Genomic DNA, 20,028 nt, shown 5'->3' with positions numbered 1-20,028 from the left:
GTGTAGAGGGCACCAATGGGCTTCCATTGCTTTTGCAGAGAGGATTGAACAACCGAAAAGCGCGGCCGGCTACCAAGGAAATTTCCAATCATGCAGTTGCTCCATTTAAGGATCTCAGAGGCGAGGAGGTCAGGAGGACAAAGAGCAAAGGGGATAGAGTTAAGGGACTGAGGAGGGTGGTAGAATAGGGAGTGATCGGTAGAGGGAGGAGGAGCAGGGGAGGAGGGAGAGGAGGAGAAGGTGGCAGGGGGGAGGCAGCAACAATGTTCCAAGGCCGAGACACAGGGGAGAGGGGCGGAGAGGAAGATGGAGTAATGGAAGAGGAGGTATGAGGAGGAGGTTCAGGGATATGTCGACAAGAGGCCGGAAGGGAAGGAGGACCGGCGGCGAGGACCGCCGGAGGGGTAGGGGACATACGGAGGGGTTACACGAGTCCCAACTGATTTTGTCGAACATCCATCTCAATGCCCTCATCTATGCTATACGTAGCATATCTATAAGTGATGTAGATCTCAAGTACCACAGGGATGAGGCCCAAACCAGTCCAGTATCGCTGTAGGATTCATCACCTGTGAAGACAGCCTTGTCAGGTGTGTGGTCTAGTTCTTGATTTGTTAGAGGGAGCACATCATAATGGACCCAAGGACAACTTGCGTGGATGAAGAAATTGTGGAAGACCAAGCCAAAACACTTTTCACGTCACTGTTCATGTGAACAATGTCACAGCCAGAATATTTCTGCCTTGTACAGCTGTAAAGCTTTAATATAACTCTACCTTGGAGTTTGGAAGTTTTTGTCTCTAGTCAAGCCTTGGACAGGAAGACATTAAGAAGAATCGTTTTGGGGAGTTCTAGAAGAGTGAAAACTTTGCTGGATTTTGTTTCCTTTTTCAGGGTTTTTCTTTTGAGTTTGATACTTCATGTATAAGGAAGATCTTCTAAAGACTTTCTTTTATTATTAGTTTCCTTTTTTATGTAACTTGTCCAAGGACAAGAAGATAATTTCCTTTTTGTTTTTTGTTTTTGTTTTTGTCTCTATTTTTCTACTTTCTTGGGAGGCCCCTTACAGGTCCTACACGATTTGAAGTTATGAAAGTTCGATTTGTGTATCCCCATTGTGACAGAGAGAGAGTCTGTGACAGAGAGAGAGAGTCAAAAGACGGTAAGAGGTTGTGGGTGAGAGATCCCAGTCTGAGAGAGAGTACCCTATCCCCCTTCACTATCTCCTTCATATCTTTTTTATTCTTAGTCTTATTATTTTATTTTATTTTATTGCAACTGCGACCAGCCATTACAGGAGGGTCCTCCTTTTACTGCTGGAAATTGGTGATATCTTGTATTATTGTTGACATTGAAAGATCCTATTGTGGAATTAGTACTTAGTTGTCTAATCGGGGATTGATGTAATTCGACACTTATTAACCACGCAACATTCGGCGCCATACATCATAGCCGGTTGATGGACTGTCTTATAGAGCTTTCCTTTATGTTTTAAAGGAATATGTTTGTCACACAATACTTCGGACGTACCTCTCTACTTCAAGCAACACACTTTAATTTTCTGTGAATCATCATTCTCTATATCACTTTTATTTATAGTTGACCCCATATACCTGAAGTGATCACTTTTTGGTACCTCTCTTCTCTATTTCATTATCCATCGTAGTGTGACTAAAGTTACAAATCACATATTCCGTCTTCATTACACTTATTTTAATACCTCTTCATTCCAAAGTTGATCTCCATAGCTCCAACTTAGCATTAATCTGAGTTTTTGTCTCATCTACCAAAACAATATCATTAGCAAATAACATGCACCACAAAATCTCATCCTGAATGTTCCTGGTTAAATCATCTATAATGAACGCAAACGAATAAGGGTTTAAAATTGATCCTTGATGTAGCCCTATTGTGATTGGGAAATCACTTCCTTTCCCTCCCACGGCTCTCACATTAGTTACCGCGTCTTCATATGTATCTTTAATTATATCTACATGTTTACTCGATACTTGTCTTCTCTAGTACATGACTACATGCCAGATTAGCTCTCTAAGGACTCTATCATATGCTTTTTTGAGGTCAATGAAGACCATATGATGATCACTTTTGCAAGATCTAAATCTTTCCATGGGCCTTTTGACTAAGCAAATAGCTTATGTTGTAAATCTACGTGGTATAAAAACCAAATTCATTCTCTAAGATAGTAGTTTCTGTTCTCAAATGGCTTTGATAACTTTCTTCCACAATTTTTATAGCATGGCTCATTAGTTTTGTTCCTCTATAGTTATTGTAGCTTTGAATACCCCTTTTATTGTTTTAGATCGAAACTACAATGTTTCTTCTCCAATTATTTGGCATTTTCCTTGTGTTCAAAATCTTGTTAAAAAGATTGGTTAGCTCAGCCTTCTTCTTCTTTCTTTCTCTCTCTTTTTTTTTTTTTCTTAATTTTAATTTTTAAATTATTATTATTATTTATTTATTTTTTTAAGTTGGAAAATTTGATTTTTGTGCCAAAAAAATGTGTGTTTAGTCCCATATTGGTCATGGACTTTTTTTTGGCATCGAAGTTTACAATTTTTCAATGCCGAAAATAGGAAATTTCGGCCTTGTTCGTTGCCAAAAAATGTGGGTTTAGTTCCACATCAACCATGGAAGGGAAAATTTGAATTTTTTGTTTGGTTTTTCATAGCCTATAAATACCTCCACCTCTAATTCAAAATTACACCTCAGAATTATTAAAAATACTTCTAAAAAATGTTGTATACGTTGTAGATACTTAAGTGCCCTTGGGTGCGGAATTTTGTCGGTTATTCAATGTGTCGGAACTATGCAGATTTGAGTATATACACCTCCTGCAGATTTCATCGGCTAATTTAGGCACTCGTAACAAAATCTTTTTATGTTGGAGTTTGTCAGACTCCGTTTGCCAAGAATAGATATTCAAGACCTAAAAAATCCCTCATAGGGACTATAGTTGACTTGATGATGCAGTTGGGCGTTGGGATTGAGATAACTTTTGATTTGATTCATTTTTCTTTCCTTTTTAGAGCTAGAATTAGTTTGGTAGTATTTTTATTTAGATTGAATTTTTATTTTCAGTTGCCAATTAGGATAGTTTCCATTTTAATAAACTACCAATTTTATGTTTTGTTTCTCTTTATATAGCCATGTAATGGAAGAAAACTCATATTGAGATTTGAAGTTTTGATTTGAAATTGGATGTTTGTTTGGTTAGACCATGGCTGCCGTGACTCTCTTTCGATTTTTCTCTTCTCTTCTCTTCTCTTCTCTTCTCCTTCTTCCTGCTGGTTCTCTCTCCCAGCCCCTGTTCTGGGAGATAGTTGCAGCTCCTTAGAGATCGTCAGATCTCCTTCGTTCCTCTTCCTCTCTTCTTGAAACTTGGTGTGGTTGTTCTCTACCAAAGGGCAACTGAAACCTTAGAAAACTTGGTCCCTGTTGAAGCTCCTACAGTGAGAATCAAAGACAAAACTCAGATCTGGTTCTGTGCCTTGCGCTGGACTGAGTTGCAGGTACAGTTGTCCACGTCACTTGCTGTTTGAGGTCCCTATCTGCCAGAATCAAGAGGTCACAGGGTTGGAAACCCACGTTTGAAATTTCAGGGCAAACTGAAGCCTGGTGACGATTTTCTCTCAAGAGGCTGCCGCTGTTTTTTTCCATCATGTTCTGTTCTTCAGTGTTACACAAAAGGTAGAAGACCACCTTTTCTTTATATTGCATTTCAACCCTTTTCCTGATATTCTTATAAGGCCCCTAGTTCTGAAATTCTATTTCATCTTAACCTCTCCATCAAATTAACCCTTTTCCTGATATTCTTATAAGACCCCTAGTTCTGAAATTCTATTTCATCTTAACCTCTCATCAAATTAATTCTCAGTTTCTTTGGGATTAATTCCAGATCTGTCCCTATTCACTTATTTCACTCTAAAAGGGTTTTAAATTGTACTAAAAATTGCAATATTGCCCCTGGTTTGCCTAGATTGAAATATTTGTTCTTTTGTGGGCCCATAAGCGATCTGATTCCTCGGATCTGCATCACCTGATTCTTCTAAATGAGGATACATAGGCTGCTTGATGAAAAGATGTTCAAGTTCGGTCCACGCGCGGACACAATCGTGAGCTACTTGTGACTAGATACCTATCAAGCGTACTCAGGCAACTTGACGAAGTGATGTTCAAGTTTGGTGCCCCCACCCCCATATTTACATATTTTTCATTTTTCGTATGCTTTACTACTTTTCAACCTAGATACCTAGACTAGAGTTAGATTTGATGCTTTATTATACATGCTAGTATACAATTTTAAGAATGATCTAAACAAAAGGAAACCGGCTTCTGGCCGGGTGCACTAGGTGCTTAAAACCTTCCTAGTCCATAACCTTGAGCCTACCTAGAGATCTAGGCAGACGTGTGTCTTATCCATTAGAGAGACATTTATGGGTTCTAGACCTTTATTTAGGTGGTGACTCCCAAACTAACCTTTTCTCCCTCTTGGCACCCCCAAAGCCAATCCGACGGCAAGAGAGACCCATAGGTCCCATTTGTTTAGAAGGTTTTATATTGGGTGGGATAATTGTACGAACTTTCGCAAGCATGGGATTTTAAGAAGTCTGGTTGAAAGTGGTAGAAAATGAAAAAGACGAAAAAAAAAAGAAGTTAGATTTTATTGTCATCCTATGTGGCCAATGGTTTCTCCCACCTCACCCCCTCACAAAGTCCTACCGATTTGGTGCGACTTAGCCGAATTTTCAGGGAAAAGTTGTGGGTTGGGGCTGTTGTGATAACACAAGTGCACTGCGCAACACCCCATGCTGCCACATTCCTACAATCTCTATCATTGCAATTGGTGTGCCCATTGTTGCATCCTGTAATATAAAGCAGAGTTGGAGAAGCCAAACCAGCTCACAGCTGCAAGATGGTTTAACCACAGAACAACCATAAACCAACCCAAAAATTTGCACAGGAAATCAGACTATAAAGATCTGCATACCAAAACTACAGCAAGCTATCGATCTCAATTAACTAGGGCTTCTTAGTTTAGATCAATAGGTAACCAAATAGAGACTATCCAAGACTGGGATAAGTTGATTGGATGATCAGCAACCATGGGCACTTGATAAAACCTTGAAGAAGAAGATCCTCCTGGGCTTCCCACCGCAAGGAGTCGTCGGATGGAATACCAACCCTTCACTGTGATCAGACACACAACTTCTTCTCACAGAGAAGCAGCAGCAACAACAACAGAAATTTAGTTATTTTCATAAAATTGTGGGAGCTTTAGGAGCCTCCTCTTCTTTATTTATAATGTTAATGGGGGAGGGAATTACAAAATAGAAGGTTATAAAAAAGGAAACCAAATATTCTCCTAATATAATAATTTCTAAAAACTTAAAAAAGGAAACTTTCAAAAAGGGAACTAACAACTAATGACTTGACTCCTAAGAAAACAAATATAACCTAAATTGAACCCAACTAAAAAGGAAACTAATGAAAAATGAAATAAACTACTTAATCCCGTATGCAACCTTAAAGCCTCTAGTTTAGACCCGTAAAAATGGCCCATTACACTCAAAACTAAATGGACTGAAGGCCCAACACATATACAGCCCTACCATAGACTTATTCCGCATTAACTCTCCCCATATTGAAAAAATTCGTCCTCGAATTTTGCAATGATGAGGGGGGAAACAATATGTGAGTAAGTAGCTTTGACCATTCCCCAACAAAATTTTGGTTGCTTGTAAACTCTCGGAATGTAGTCTTCAAGGCGTGGAGCTTTCTCTTCATAGAATCCTGATGGCATAACAAACTCTATATGCTCAACCTTTGAATCAATACCAGCTGTGAATATAGAATGCATAGAGTCATCAATGTTGGTAACCTTCTCATCAAGGATTGGAGGAACAAGCTCTTCCTTTTCATCATGAATATTAAAGATGTTGTGGAGTGTTCTCAACCACTACCTCATCGTCCACGGTTTCAATATTATCTACTTTGTTCTCTTCAACATAGAACCAAGGATTAAAGTATCAGTGTCGGTCGCCGTATCGGTCGGCCAAAATTAAGATACGTATCGGAGATAAGCTAAGATACGCTAAAGATACGCACATAAATGGATAAGAAACACTTTTTTATACACTTTTGCATAAAAAAATAGTTAAAAAAAAAACTATATATAACATGTATTATGCATAAACAATAAATTGAGAGTATCGCAATAAGAATCCAAGGTTTGTAGTTGTTCTATAAACCACTTTAGTTAGAGAGAAAAATGGCTGGCAGCAACTTTGGAACAAAAACACCTCAAAAAATTGTGTTTTTCTGAAAAATTACCCATCTTGGCCATTTTATGGCTGTATCGGTGGTGTATCGGTGCGTATCGGTATGTATTGTAAAATACATATCGATATAAAAGGGTTCTAAAAATTCCATGTATCGTACAGACTGATACTTTAAACCCTGTATAGAACTCTTCAGTGGAATTTTCTATCTCTTGACCTTCTATCTTTGAAGCTAACTATCTCTTCATTTGTAACATTGACTTCAGGTTCTTTTGGTGTGAATAGAGGTATCTTTACTTCCCATAGAGGTGTTGTAGGTGCTACTAATGATTTTGGGACACCGACAGGTCACTGCATTCTAGTTAATAGTTCATCTGGTCGCACTGTTTATTGATTTAGTTGTATTGACATCTCCATCATCGCAACAGCATATCAACAGGAGGGGTTGAAACCCTCAATGAGTTGTTCTCTGCCATGCTCTGATACCACTTAATGTAAAGCTGAGTTGGAGAAGTCAAACCAGCTCACAACTGTAGGATGTTTTAACAAAAGAACAACCATAAACCACCCCAAAAATATGCACAGGAAATCAGACTATAAATATTTGCAAGCAAAAAACTACAGCGAGCTATCGATCTCAATTAACTAGGGCTTCTTAGGTCAGATCAATAGGTAACCAAATAGAGACTATCCAGGACTGGAATAAGCTAATTGGATGATCAACAACTGAGTACTTGAGAAAACCTTGAGGAGAAGAACACTTGAAGAAGAAGATCCTCCTGGGCTTCCCACCGCAAGGAGTCGTCGGATTGAACACCAACCCTTCACTGTGTCAGGCACACAACTTCTTCTCATAGAGAAGCAGCAATAAGAACCTAGTTCTTTTCATAAAATTGTGGGAGCGTTAGGAGCCTCCTCTTCTTTATTTATAATGTTTATGGGGGAGGGATTTACCAAATAGAAGGATATAAGAAAGAAAACCAATATTCTTCTAACACAATAGTTTCTAAAAACTAAAAAAGGAAGCTTTAAAAAAGGAAACTAACAACTAATGACTTGACTCAACTAATAACTCGACTCCTTAGAAAACAAATATAACTTAAATTGAACCCAACTAAAAAGGAAACTAGTGAAAAATGAAACAAACTAGTTAATCCCGTATGCAACCTTAAATCCACTAGTTTAGATCCATAAAAGTGGCCCATTACACTCAAAACCACATGGACCAAAGGCCCAACACATATACAACTCAACCCTAGACTTATTCCTAATAAAACAAGCTTACTTTCGCCAAGAATCTGCATCGTCTTGCCATCGCACAATCCTGTTGCAAGACTTGTCGCCAGTGCACCAACGCACTAACCCATCTGCATCCGTCGCACTAACATACCAGCATCGTTGTGCTCCAGTTGCCATCGCACCAGCCCTTCTTCTCTCTACTACCGTTGCACCAACACATCTGTACCCAAGATCAGCACCTCACCACTGCAATCACCTCTCACTCAAATCACCAACCTGACACATTCCCCATCCACACCCTCACTGTGCATCGCCCATCCGCACATGGGAAATGCATCCTTTGTTGTCGCCCATCGCACCCCTCTCTGAAACTTTTTCTGAATACCCAACACATCTCAACCTCTCTGAAAGCCCATTCTTGCATCTCACCCTTTCTAAAAACTGATTCCCACACCTCACCCTGTTTGAAAACCGAACGCATCTCGGCCTTGCAAACCCATCTCACCTAATCTGTTTTGCCCATTCCCAACCCTCAACAACAAACACCTGCCATCACTGTGAGCAATACCACCATTCACACATGTTGCTTTTGTTTTCCCCAACCCACCATTCTTAAAGGTTGGTCTGGGTTATCTTCTCTCCAACCTGGAATAACCCTACGAGCGCCATCGTCGAATGGTGGCCAAAGATGGAGATGATGAGGATCCTTAATCTCTCTCTCTCTCTCTCCCCCCCCACCCTCACTTCTCTTGAGGATTCCCACCCACGAGTAATGAAAAGCACAGAGAATTGGGAAAGTTAAAAAATCCCATATCGGGTTTGCACTTTTCCACCTCGGATGGTCACCCAACACATGTGTCCCACAATACCAAATCTCCCACCCCATATATTCCTTTAAGCAAACAGAGCCTTAGGGTTAGGGTGCAATTTCCCCTTTGTACCTACTACCTATAGGTAGGGAGGAGGAAATTTAGCTTTGATACCAAATTGGTGTGATCTCATGTTTGAAACCCCTATTTGGGTTCTCTATGGCCCCACCCAATTGCCAAATATTTTAAATTACTGGTTTGAGTGGCAATTCTGTAATTAACTTGTAATTCAAAAGCAATCAAGTGAATAGTAAAGGAGTCAAGGACATGACTTGAAACAATTACTTAATGGAGGTGTACTGGAAACTAACAGAAGGAAGGGAATACTGGAATAAATAAGGGAATGTGGAGTATTTAATTCAATTGGAAATAATGGATTTAAGATATGTCGATTAGGGGTTAAAGACCTCTAGATACCAAACCAATTGCTTGGTGGAGATTCAATCACCTTGAAATTGTAGGAGATGATCTTCCATGCAGAACCTTGTCAAATCCAACTGCAAGTCGGACACAAGACGAAGTATGAAAGTAGATGATGAGCTACTGATTTACAAGAATAAAACAGTACCAAAACAGGATCAAAATAAAGAGAATAAAAGTCCAGCAATAGATTGGGGGTATTATGGTAATTTCCAAAGCTAGTTTTGGGTTCAGAGATTAGAACTGTTTTGCCAATCGAGCTCTGCAATCAGAAGTGATGCAGAATCGAGGCTGAACCGGGTTGACACTTCGGGAAATCTCAACCGAGATGAATCAGGTCCCATTGGATTATTGGATTCATTAGGATCTTTAAGATTTTATTTTATTTCGAAAATATTTGCAATCTTTTAATTTGGGTAGTTGATAGTCAATTAGGGAGTTACCAATTTGAGTTTTTTTTTTCTAATTTCATTAGTTAGAATTTAGGAAGTAATTAGAAGTTGCTAATTTAATTATTTATTTTAATTAGGCAAATTTTAAATTCAGTTTATTATATAAAGGCATGTAACCCAAGGTATTAGATGGATTTGAGAATGAATTTGATGAGGGTAAAAATGCCACTCCTTTGGCTCATCCCTGGCCGAGCTGACCCCTTGGGTCATCGTTGGCCGAGCTGACCGCTTGGCTCATCGTTGGCCAAGCCGACCCCTTGGGTCATCGTTGGCCGAGCCGACCCTTGGGTCATCGTTGCCAAGCCGACCCCTGGGTCATCCTTGGCCGAGCCGACCACTTGGGTCATCCTTGGGCGAAGCCGACCCCTAGGGTCATCCTTGGCCGAGCCGACCCCTTGGCTCATCCCTGGTCGACCCAAGCTGACCTATTGGATCGCCTCCCTAAGAAGTCTGATTTGATCCCGACGATTGCGGGGACAATCTCGAGGATCACTCATTGTTAGCTCAGCAAATCTTATCGCTAGGAGAAATCCTAACAAATAAGGACTCCAACACCTGACAAAAGGGAATATTCCTAGAATTGCCACAGATGTTAGAATATTCCCTAGAATCTTCCCAGGAATTGGAATATTCAAAAGGATGGCAGTCACCTCCCCTTTGGACTCTGACCTCGAACAAACTGACTCCACAGGAAACCTTAGCTGGACATCTATAAATGCAAGGTAAAAACAGCTAAAAGGGAATGGATCATTTTCATAATAAATTCTCTTGAGTAACTATTGTGGAGGAAATCTGACTTAGGCATCGGAGGATCCCTCGTCGGGTCAGCCCGGCTCTCCTTTGTTTGATTTTCTGTGTAGGTCTAGCGTGGAGCAAGTCTTGCAAGGAAGATCACCCGGTTAATTTTTACCGCATCAGAATTGAATTGAATGTTTTAGTGCCGGGTATGGTGCAAGACGTGTGACTCCTTCCCCCTTTGTGGAATTTCTTCTCTTCTCCCATGCAACTCTGAGTTCACTCAGGGATTTCTTCCCTTTTTCACAAAACAGAGAATAAAAAACATTAGATAACTGAGAACAGTAACACAAGGTCGATTCAGAATTTAAGGGGTAGGGGCAGAATCGGAAATAACAAAATATCTTCAGATCTGACCGTTAGAATGGTCTCAGATGTGAACCAGATCCTATTTCAATGATGTTGAAGGTTTGGTCAAGAGTTAGATTCGATTGGATGGCTGAATTGCTTAATATGAAAAAACACCTTGTATCCAACATTTTAGAAACTAGGGTTCTAGTTGAATATATTAAGAACGATACTTACTTGACAGCAGCAGGAACAAGAGAACGAAAGATGTTAACTAAAGTAAACAGTAATTCACTTTCAAAACAACTAATAGATAAGGAAAAAAGTGACCTTTGCCTTCTCACCAGCAGTCTAGGAACATAATCTTATTGCCCTCCAAGGATTTTCCACCTTCAGCTGAATCTCACAGCATGCATACTTTCTCAGCAGCAAAAGAAAAGGTTCAAGCCAAAATTTCATTAATCAAATTCGTGTACAATGATGGCCTCCCTTACAACCTTATATAGAGAACTCAAAAATAGACTTAGATACTAAAAAGAAAGGCCTAACCCAATCCTTAAACAAATAGGACACCTAAATTGACTAGGAAACTGAAATAATGAAAGAAATAGACTCAAAACAGGATTGGTCTTATAGATACCTAATCTAACCTAGCTAAAACACTTAATAACAATTTAAACAAAGAAATAAAGACATTTTACTAATCCCGTATGCCTACCTTATACCCATATTTTAGTGACCTATTACAAAAAAAACCCATGGGATCAAAGGCCCAACATATACATAACCCAACCCAAAGCTTATTTTCAACAAAATTAAGCCCTTTGGGTGACTTATCTGCATCAGTAGATATAGCTCGCTGCAGTTGATCCCGGAGGTAGGACAGATGTCAACCCCGGTTGCAGAGTAGGAACTCAAACCACATAGTTATTGGATACCAGACTCCACAAATTTGTTCACCCATGAGTCATGTATGAGTGCACAAATTTGGGGGTGAAATGATTGGGGGATGAGGGAGATCTAATCAATGTACTAGGGACTGCTAGTACATTGAGAGCACATCAACAACAACAAATTGAAAGAGGAATGAAGAGTGCATAAATGAAGGGGGGTGGAATGAGAAGAGAAATGAAAATGAAAACCGAAGAAAAGAACAAATAAAAAGAGAAAAATATGAGGAAAGAGGCACAACTCAGCAAGTTAGGAGAATCTTCGCTAATAGGATTGGCAATATGGATCATTTATCCGAGGTCATTCTCGGTACAAGACCCAAACTATGCGTGTCATCTCTCACAACTTCTCCTATGATCATTTTAGGTTTGCCCCTAGCTCTTTTATCTCCATCAATTAGAATCATATCACTCCTTAGTGGGTCGTTGCTAGGCCTTTGTTGAACATGACCCAAAATATGCATGCCATCTCTCACAACTTATCCTATGGTCATTTTAGGCCTGCCTCTAGCCTCTTTTAGCTCCATCAATCAGAATCATATCACTCCTTAGTGGGGCGTCACTAAGCCTTTGTTGAACATGACCATTATCATCTCAAACGAATTTCTCGGAGCTGTGCCTTTTCCCAATTAAATAGGGTCGGCTACATGGATCATTGCCCTCCAATCAGCTCTATTTGACACTATACTTGATACAAAGCCTAAGCTATGCATGCCTTTCCTTACCACTTCTCTGAAAGTCATTTTAGGCTTTCTCCTATCTCTTTTAATTCCCTTTAATCCGAATAAAATCATTCCTCTGTACTCGTGCATCCAAAGGCCTCTGTTGAACATGGCCATGCCACCTCAAACTACTTTCCTGTAGCTTATCATGTATCAGAGCTACTCTTAATTCAGCTCTTATGTGATCATTACTTTATCTTTCCTAGTTTTACCACTCTTCTATCTCAACATCCTCATCTCTACAACAATAAGTTTATCTACATAATGTTGTATAACTGTCCAACATTCTACACCATACATCATGGCCAGTCGTATGACTATACTATAAAATTTTTCTGATAAGTCTTAAAGGAATACGTTGATCACACAACACTTCGGACACACGTATCCACTTCACCCATCCTATATTAGTTCTTTGTGAAACATCTCCTCTATATCACCATTTTTTATTCATGATTGAGCCCAAAATACCTAAAATAATCACTTTGCAGGACCTCTCTCATCTATTTACACCTTATTATCCGTCCTTGTGTAACTAAAGTTGCACACCATATACTCCATCTTCGTTTTACTTATTGTTAAACTTTTTGATTCCAAGGTTGATCTTCATAACTCCAATTTGGCATTGATCCCTGTTTTTGTCACATCCACCAAAACAATATCATTAGCAAAAAACATACATCAAGGAACCTCATCTTGAATGTCTTGGTTAATTCATCCATGATAAGCGCAAACAAATATAGGCTCAAAGATGATCCTCGATGCAATCCAATTGTAATGAGGAATTCACTACTTTGACTCTCATAGTTCTTACACTAGTCACCCCCTCCCCAAGAATGAAGGGGGCCTTGGTTTGAGATGCATCAAAGACGTCAACATGGGAGGCATCATCAAGCTTATTTGGAAGGTTGTTGCCAAAAAGAAAAGCACTTGGGTGGATTGGGTGTTTTCACATCCTCTCAAGCGGGAAACTTTTTGGTCAGTCCCCTCTCCTTCCGACGCCTCCTGGGTATGGCGTGAATAAATCTCTTTGGGTGGATTGGGTGTTTTTGCATCCTCTCAAGCGAGAAACTTTTTGGTCAGTCCCCTCTCCTTCTGACCCCTTATGGGTATGGCGTAAATTAATCTCTTTGAGATCCAAGGCTTCTAGAGTTATTTCCACTCGTATCGGGGATGGTCTTCCATCTATCTTTGGCTGGACCCTTGGCACCCTAAAGGGATCCTCTCTCAAATTCTCAGTGCTAGAAATATCTACAACTATGGGCTCCCAAGACATGCTATGGTTGTTGATATCATCTCTGTTGGTTCATGGCTCCCCCCTAATCCTACTTCCACCCAATTAGCTGAAATTTGGTCCTCTCTTCCAAGCATCCCCAATCCGGGTCTCAGGAGATTTGATACTATTGTTTGGAACCATGCCTCTAATGGAAAATTCAGTGCAAAGTCTGCTTGGGATTTCTTCAGACATCATGGTCCTCCCTCCCCTTGGCACAAGCTCATCTGGTTCAAGCACCACATCCCTCAGCAAAGTTTCACAGCCTGGTGGGTCTTTATGAACTGCCTCCCCACGCAAGCCTTCCTCATTCAAAGAAGGATCCAGGTCTCTCTTTTATGCTATCTTTGTGGTTCCGAGCCGGAAGATAGGAACCACCTCTTTTTTGCCTGCCCTGTCTCCTCCTCCATCTGGAAGCTTGTTCTCTCCAAATGCTGGCCGGTTAATAGAAGCATTCTCCCCTTCCAAAGAGAGTGGGTTTGGATGGATATTACCTTCCAAGGGAAGATTATTTGTGATTATGTGGGAAAACTTGCCTTCTGTGCTACTTTAAATCAAATCTGGATGGAGAGAAATCATAGGAAGTGGACCTCCAATTCTTAGTCGCTTGAAAAGATTTGGAACTCCATTTTCTTTGATGTTAAAGCAAAGATCTCAAAAGCTTCTTCCTCTTGTCCCCCCTCCCCCAGAAATTGTCACATTGTAGCTTCCTGGGAGCTCCCAAGCTCTGTGATCAGGAATCTTGTATCCCTCTGAGGGTTTTGCTTTCTTTTTTCCCTCCCCGCTTTTGGGGTTGTATATTTTCCGTCTTTCGTAATGAGTTATTTATTCACCCAAAAAATAGATGATGTCTCTGGATAGCGCAAAATAGTGGCATAATGTCGTTGTTATCGTGATAAGCTTTGTTTTAATTTAGACATAAAACTTTTCAAGGGTACTTTGCATAGTTGTCAAGGCGTCGCCTAGGCGATTTATTTAGGGTCTGGGTGATTGTCGCCTTAGTCCAAGGCACAATACTTATTTATGCCAAATATCATTTAAGTAATTATTAATAAGCAAATACCCCCTATTTGAATCCAATAAAAATAATTAAAAAATAAAATTCTAAAAGGATAAAAAGTCAACCCCCAGTCCAAGAAAAAAAATTGGATTTTTTTTTTTGTGGGGGAAATTTCAACTTTTAAATGCTTTTATTTTTTTTCAATTATGACAATTTCATAAATCTCATCATGGTAAAACATTGTTAAAAACCAAAAGTGCGGTAAGATAATCTTTTGCTTTGATGTTCGTAAAATTATTTTCATTCAGGCGACTTTAACAACATTTGCACATTTTAAAATAAGTTTTACCAGAACATAACTTTGTCATTACAACTTAGATTTAAGTAATCTTAAACTTGTTGGAAAGTTGGTTTTTTGTGCTCTACCTAATACAAAAAGCCTCGTGTAAAAATGAGATCATTTGACCAAAAAAGGTGTACCCGGTGGTCGAGGCTCCTGCATGTGTGAGGTAATGGGGGGCGAGAACTATGCAGCCTTACCCATAGAAAGTTGTGAGGCTGTTTCAATAGCTTGACCACTATGTCGCAACATTTGTTCCTTACCGTTGGACCAAGCGTGCCCCTTAATGAGATCATTTTCAGTTAAACTTATCAGAGAACAAGAGTATTTCCCTAAATGCTGATTTTTGATGACTTCATGTGGCTTAATTTTTTTTGTTTTTTTTTTTAATAATATGAGGCATATGTAGCATACTAAATAATGTTAGAAAGAGGAGAGATAAAAAATTAACACTTGGGTGCCTTGTCGCCTAAGCGTTTAGGCACCCCTCCACCGCCTTGTGTTGCCTTGACAACTATTGTACTTTGAGACCAGTGCTAGTCTTATGCATACAGGTTGTAGACTGCAAGGCAGTGTATAATAGCATCAGTAGGAGGGCTTCCCAACATAAATCTTGATATAAATTAACGTCAGATTAATGTTGTTTTCCGTTTTCTCTTTTGAATACTGCATAGAAACTTGTAACTCTAGTGACCAACTTTGCCAATGTTCACTGTTTGTCACTGCTGTGTGTAGCAGTGTTGAGGCTGCTGCCTTTTGATAGATACTTTGTACATGAGTTTTTATTTTTTGGCGTGGAGGGGCAGGGGGTTTGGGGGATGTTGCTTCCTGGTTATGGTAGGGACAGATCCTATCATGGCAGTGCCACCTTGTTCTTCTTCCCCGCTTGGAATCTTTAAGTGCCTTTTTTTATGGAGCCCTGTTGTCGTTAACTGAAAAAACTATGATTCAAGTCAAGTTTCAGATTTTTGTTTTATATACTGGTTAATGGTCATTTGTCAATACTGGATTTTTAGTAAGCAGCTGGGTTGCTTCTTTTGGTAATTTGTTTGGTTGACCTATATATTATTATTTTTTTTGCGTTGAACTGAATTTCCTCTCTTTTTTTTTCTTTTGTTCTCAATTATAATAGTAATTGAATTTCTTTTGCTGGTAGAATATTTTCACCCCCAATACTGATTTGATTTTCACTTCTGAAAATGTTTAATTTATTGGCTTTTATTGTTGTAGATTAATGATCATTATGAATATCCTCTGCAACTGGACCTTGATCGGTATATTGGAAAAAAATTGTTGCCTGAAGCAGATCAGAGTGTTCGTAACCTTTATACACTTCACAGGTATCAGTTATATCAGGATTTACACTGTCTTGATTTGATCATTAAAATATTGATCTTCGTCTTGAGTGATGTTATTGGTTTGTTGAAATTCTTCAGTAAACAAATTTCTTGCTTGATTGTTGTTTGGTGAGTAGTTTTAGATTTACCTAATATTATTTTTCGTATTGTATGATGTATTATACTTAAAAGTAGGATTTTGTTCTTATACATCGATTTTATCAACAAGAAATATGCAGCTTTACTTTTTAAATAATTGCATTCTTTTTTCCCTTTATCCTGTCCCCTTATTCATCCATGTTTGTTTGCAGTGTTTTGGTTCATGGCACTCGGGGGAATGATGGACCTTATTATGCTGTTATCAGGCCAACTCTGTCTGATCAATGGTGTGTATGCTATCCTTGAAATGGTGGTGTTTGTAATCATTGGACTGTTCTGAAATTTAAGAATATTACTGGGATAATTTAAGTTGTTATATTCAGGTTCAAGTTTCAACGGTAACATTTAAGTTGTTATATTCAGGTTCAAGTTTCATGATGAGCGGGTAACAAAAGAAGAAATGAAGTTGGCCTTGGAAGAGCAGTATGGTGTAGAGGAAATGGTAATATTCTTGCAACCGATATGTTTATAAGTGCACTTTCTCCAAAGATCCTTCAACTGGCATTTCATTTTAACACGTGCTCATTTCTTTCACCTTTCCTTCAAACAATTTCCGTAGATAAGTCATGGCTTCAGCAACACTTTTTATGATCTGATGAAATACACCAATGCCTACATGCTTGTCTATATACGTGAAAGTGAGAAGGAAAATTTATTTTTTGAAGTCGTTAAGGGCGACATAGCTGAACACCTTATTGAAGGATACTTTTCGTGGAACAAAGAACTGAAAGAAAAGGAGCGTAAGAAAAGAGAAAAGGCAGAGGGTCATATTTATACAAGCATAAAGGTAAAATATATGTACCAGAGGTAGAATTGTTGAATACTTGCTTTTCTTACTAAAGAGTTGTTTCTTTCCGTTAGGTTGCACGAGATGAGGATCTTGTTGAGCAGATTGGGAGGAGGGGTTTTTATTTTGATCTGGTGGATCATGATAAAGTTCGGAGCTACCGTGTTAAAAAACAAATGCATTTTATCCTTTTCAAGGTATACAGTAAGTGTTTGCATTGCTTCTCAGAAAGTGTAGCTTCTAGGTACAAGGCTTTGTTGAGTTGAGTTTAGTTGATAGAATGATTCTTGATGAAATGATTTTGGGGTAAGGCTGCATACTTCTGCCCTTCCCAGACCTTGCAGTATTGGGAGCCTCATGCACTGGGTTGCTCATTCTTTTTATACTTTTTATTGCCACATAGAGTGGTTATTGACATGCTCATTTGGCATATTATTTTTGAGAGTTGATGGAAAAAGAAGCAAAGTACCGATGTAATATCTGTATTTTTTATTTCCTTATGGGGAAGTGGTTGTGGATGAGCAAACATGTTATCTTGCATTGCAAAATGCAATAATATACGCATTAAATGTAGCATAGTTTCTTCATCCTGCCTTCATTGATGGGACTTTGACATTTTTGGGGTTCTTCCGGTCTTAGTGTGGTGATAGTGTTGGTCTACTGAGAAATTGTGGCTTATGTTGGAATTTACTATGGCGGGGAATTTATTCTTTTAAAACATATTTGTCATGACATCTAGGCAAACGTAGACGTCAGAGGAGGGAAAAAATCAAGGCAACACCATCAAGTCGACAAGGGATAGCCTAGGCGACCATGGTGCCCTTCCAGCAAATAGTGCTTGGTTGCCTAGGCGTAGCCTGACAACTATGTTTTAGAAACTCAACCCTTCAGCCATGTACAGTATTTTTGATTATATTTTATGCTTTAATGTCAATGATCAGTGGTTTGGGTTGTTGTGTTTTGTATCTTGGTGTTAAATCAGTCGGACACCAAAATTAGCTTTTCTAGGTACTGGGCCTAATGTGTTGCTTATGAGGATTAAAAATTCTGACCCTCGTAACCCCACGTCCAACTACACTTACTCTATGACCTTCGATCCTAAGTTATCAACATCGAAGGCTCAGTCTGGCTAATCAGATAGGAAAGATAAGCGTAGGCCCTCCTTGAGATGGGAAGAAGATTATAAGATTGAAAATATATACTTTTATCCAAATGCGAATATGCAGGTTGAATGCTAAATATGACAATGATTACATACTTTAGGAACTTAGATTTAACCTAATTATATTTGTTTTCTGAGTTTTCTGTTGTGGATTTTTTTTCCCCAACGGAATTCAGAATAAAATTTTCTGATATTGGATTACGAATATTATCTCAACTTCAAGAAAGAGGAAAGTCCCTAAAACTTATCATCTTTGTTCAAATTTTTCTTTACTAGATTGGAGTAATCTTTGGGTGCTGTACACTGATGAAGTAGGGTGTGAAACCAAACTACCAGTTTGGGGGTGTTTCTTTTTTCATTTGAAAAACGTCTAATCAGTTATAGTTGTATTTATGCTTGAACAAGTGTCTACTAAAGTCTCATTGCAGAATGTCTACTCAGATTCTAATCATTTTCATGGAATATTTGATCTCAACATGGGTCAAAATGACCTATCCTGTTGAAAATTCATAACTTTACCAATTTTCATGCATCATATATGAGCATTTCTCATCGTGGCTTCTCAGAGCTTGTCCTGTGGGCTAGATTCTTTCCTCTTCCTTCCTTGCTTCCATTTTTTCACCCCCCCAATGATCCCCCTCCCCTCCCCCCCCCTCTTTCTTTTTCCCTTTTCTGGTCTTTGTTTTTCTCTCATTGCTGTATCAGAGGGATGTACATGGGGAAATACAATCGCATAACGACTATGGTTACCAAATATCTGTTTGGAAAGAAACCTAACCCCTCCACATTCTGAGACTGTTGAAGTCTATAAATTGTCAAAATATTTACATCAACATGGCTCAGTAATGTAAGACTTGTTTACGATAGCTAACTAAACACTAGTCTGCAGATTACAGCAAAGCACCAATAACAGAAATCGATAATTCACCTTAACAGTAAATAGATAACAGAGTATGTATTCTATTAATTCCTCAACACAATAAGAATTGGTATATATAATCACAGGTTACAAAAGTCCACAGGTTACAAAAGTCAGACCAGTCTTGACTGTGGGCTGAGAGTACAGAGTGAACTACTAGAAACTATTCAGTCACCAAAATTGAAACTAGACTTCTCAGATGTGGATGATAAACTGGTCGAAGGTAGGTAATATAGGGGTAAAACAATCCTCAGATTCTGAGCAAAATTAATGGATTGATGCTGAGATATAAACAGGTCATGGAATTAGAAAGAAAGATTCAGCAATAGTAACTAACTAATATAGGCAAACCTAACCATCAGATGTTCATATTGTGGTGGCATTAATGAGTTACATGTTATTGTGCGAGAAAAGGGTTGTCTCCATTTACTGTTGCCAATAGGAGGCTACTTAAACTGTCTGGTATCCTAAGTCTCTACCAACTTCGATGATAGGTTTGTCATGGGCTTCAATTTCCAATCATTAGGGTTTTAATGCATTTTTGCAACCCACACTCATACCTCCTTGTCATGTAAAATCCCTGCCCATGTCTTCTTGTGATGAAAAATTTAGGGTATTAGTGTAATGCAATCAAACAGCTAGTTCGTGTCCCAACTTATTGGGTGAGATTAATTCAGGAGTCTGGATATTATGATTTAAGAGGGGCTTCCCCTTGCACCACATATGATGCGTGAAGAATCAATCTATCAAATGGTATTCTTCAAACATTCTTCTCATTCCACAAGAATCTTGCTGTATTTTTTCTTTTGCTTACTGCTGGAATCTATACTATAAAGTGGTCCCACGTTCCTGTTTAAGGGTGATAATGAGCCCTTTTTTTTTTTTTTTTTTTTTTTTTCAAAGCTTCCTGAATTACCCTTATTAGTAGCAAGGGGACAAAAATGTGTAGAGGGAAAACACCTAATAACAAGAAGACAACTCCAGGAGTTAATGAGATGACTTATTCGTTGCTAACTTC

At 38.9% G+C, this 20,028-nt stretch overlaps 1 protein-coding gene across 1 annotated transcript in view; it reads left to right on the top strand.

Annotated features, from left to right (window-relative positions):
* Positions 1-20,028, top strand: part of LOC122061098 (ubiquitin C-terminal hydrolase 13-like) — a 120,071-nt gene that overhangs the window by 2,275 nt on the left and 97,768 nt on the right. The window contains exons 2-6 of the mRNA XM_042624284.1: positions 15,877-15,986; positions 16,295-16,369; positions 16,506-16,584; positions 16,702-16,929; positions 17,004-17,133. Coding sequence (XP_042480218.1) covers positions 16,543-16,584; positions 16,702-16,929; positions 17,004-17,133 — 400 coding nt within the window. The 5' untranslated portion in view covers positions 15,877-15,986; positions 16,295-16,369; positions 16,506-16,542. The remainder of the gene's footprint in view (positions 1-15,876; positions 15,987-16,294; positions 16,370-16,505; positions 16,585-16,701; positions 16,930-17,003; positions 17,134-20,028) is intronic.

Source organism: Macadamia integrifolia, chromosome 14, assembly GCF_013358625.1.
Source record: "Macadamia integrifolia cultivar HAES 741 chromosome 14, SCU_Mint_v3, whole genome shotgun sequence".
NCBI classification, from domain to species: Eukaryota; Viridiplantae; Streptophyta; class Magnoliopsida; order Proteales; family Proteaceae; genus Macadamia; species Macadamia integrifolia.
Note: the sequence above shows the minus strand (reverse complement) of the source record. Positions and strands in the feature narration are given on the sequence as shown.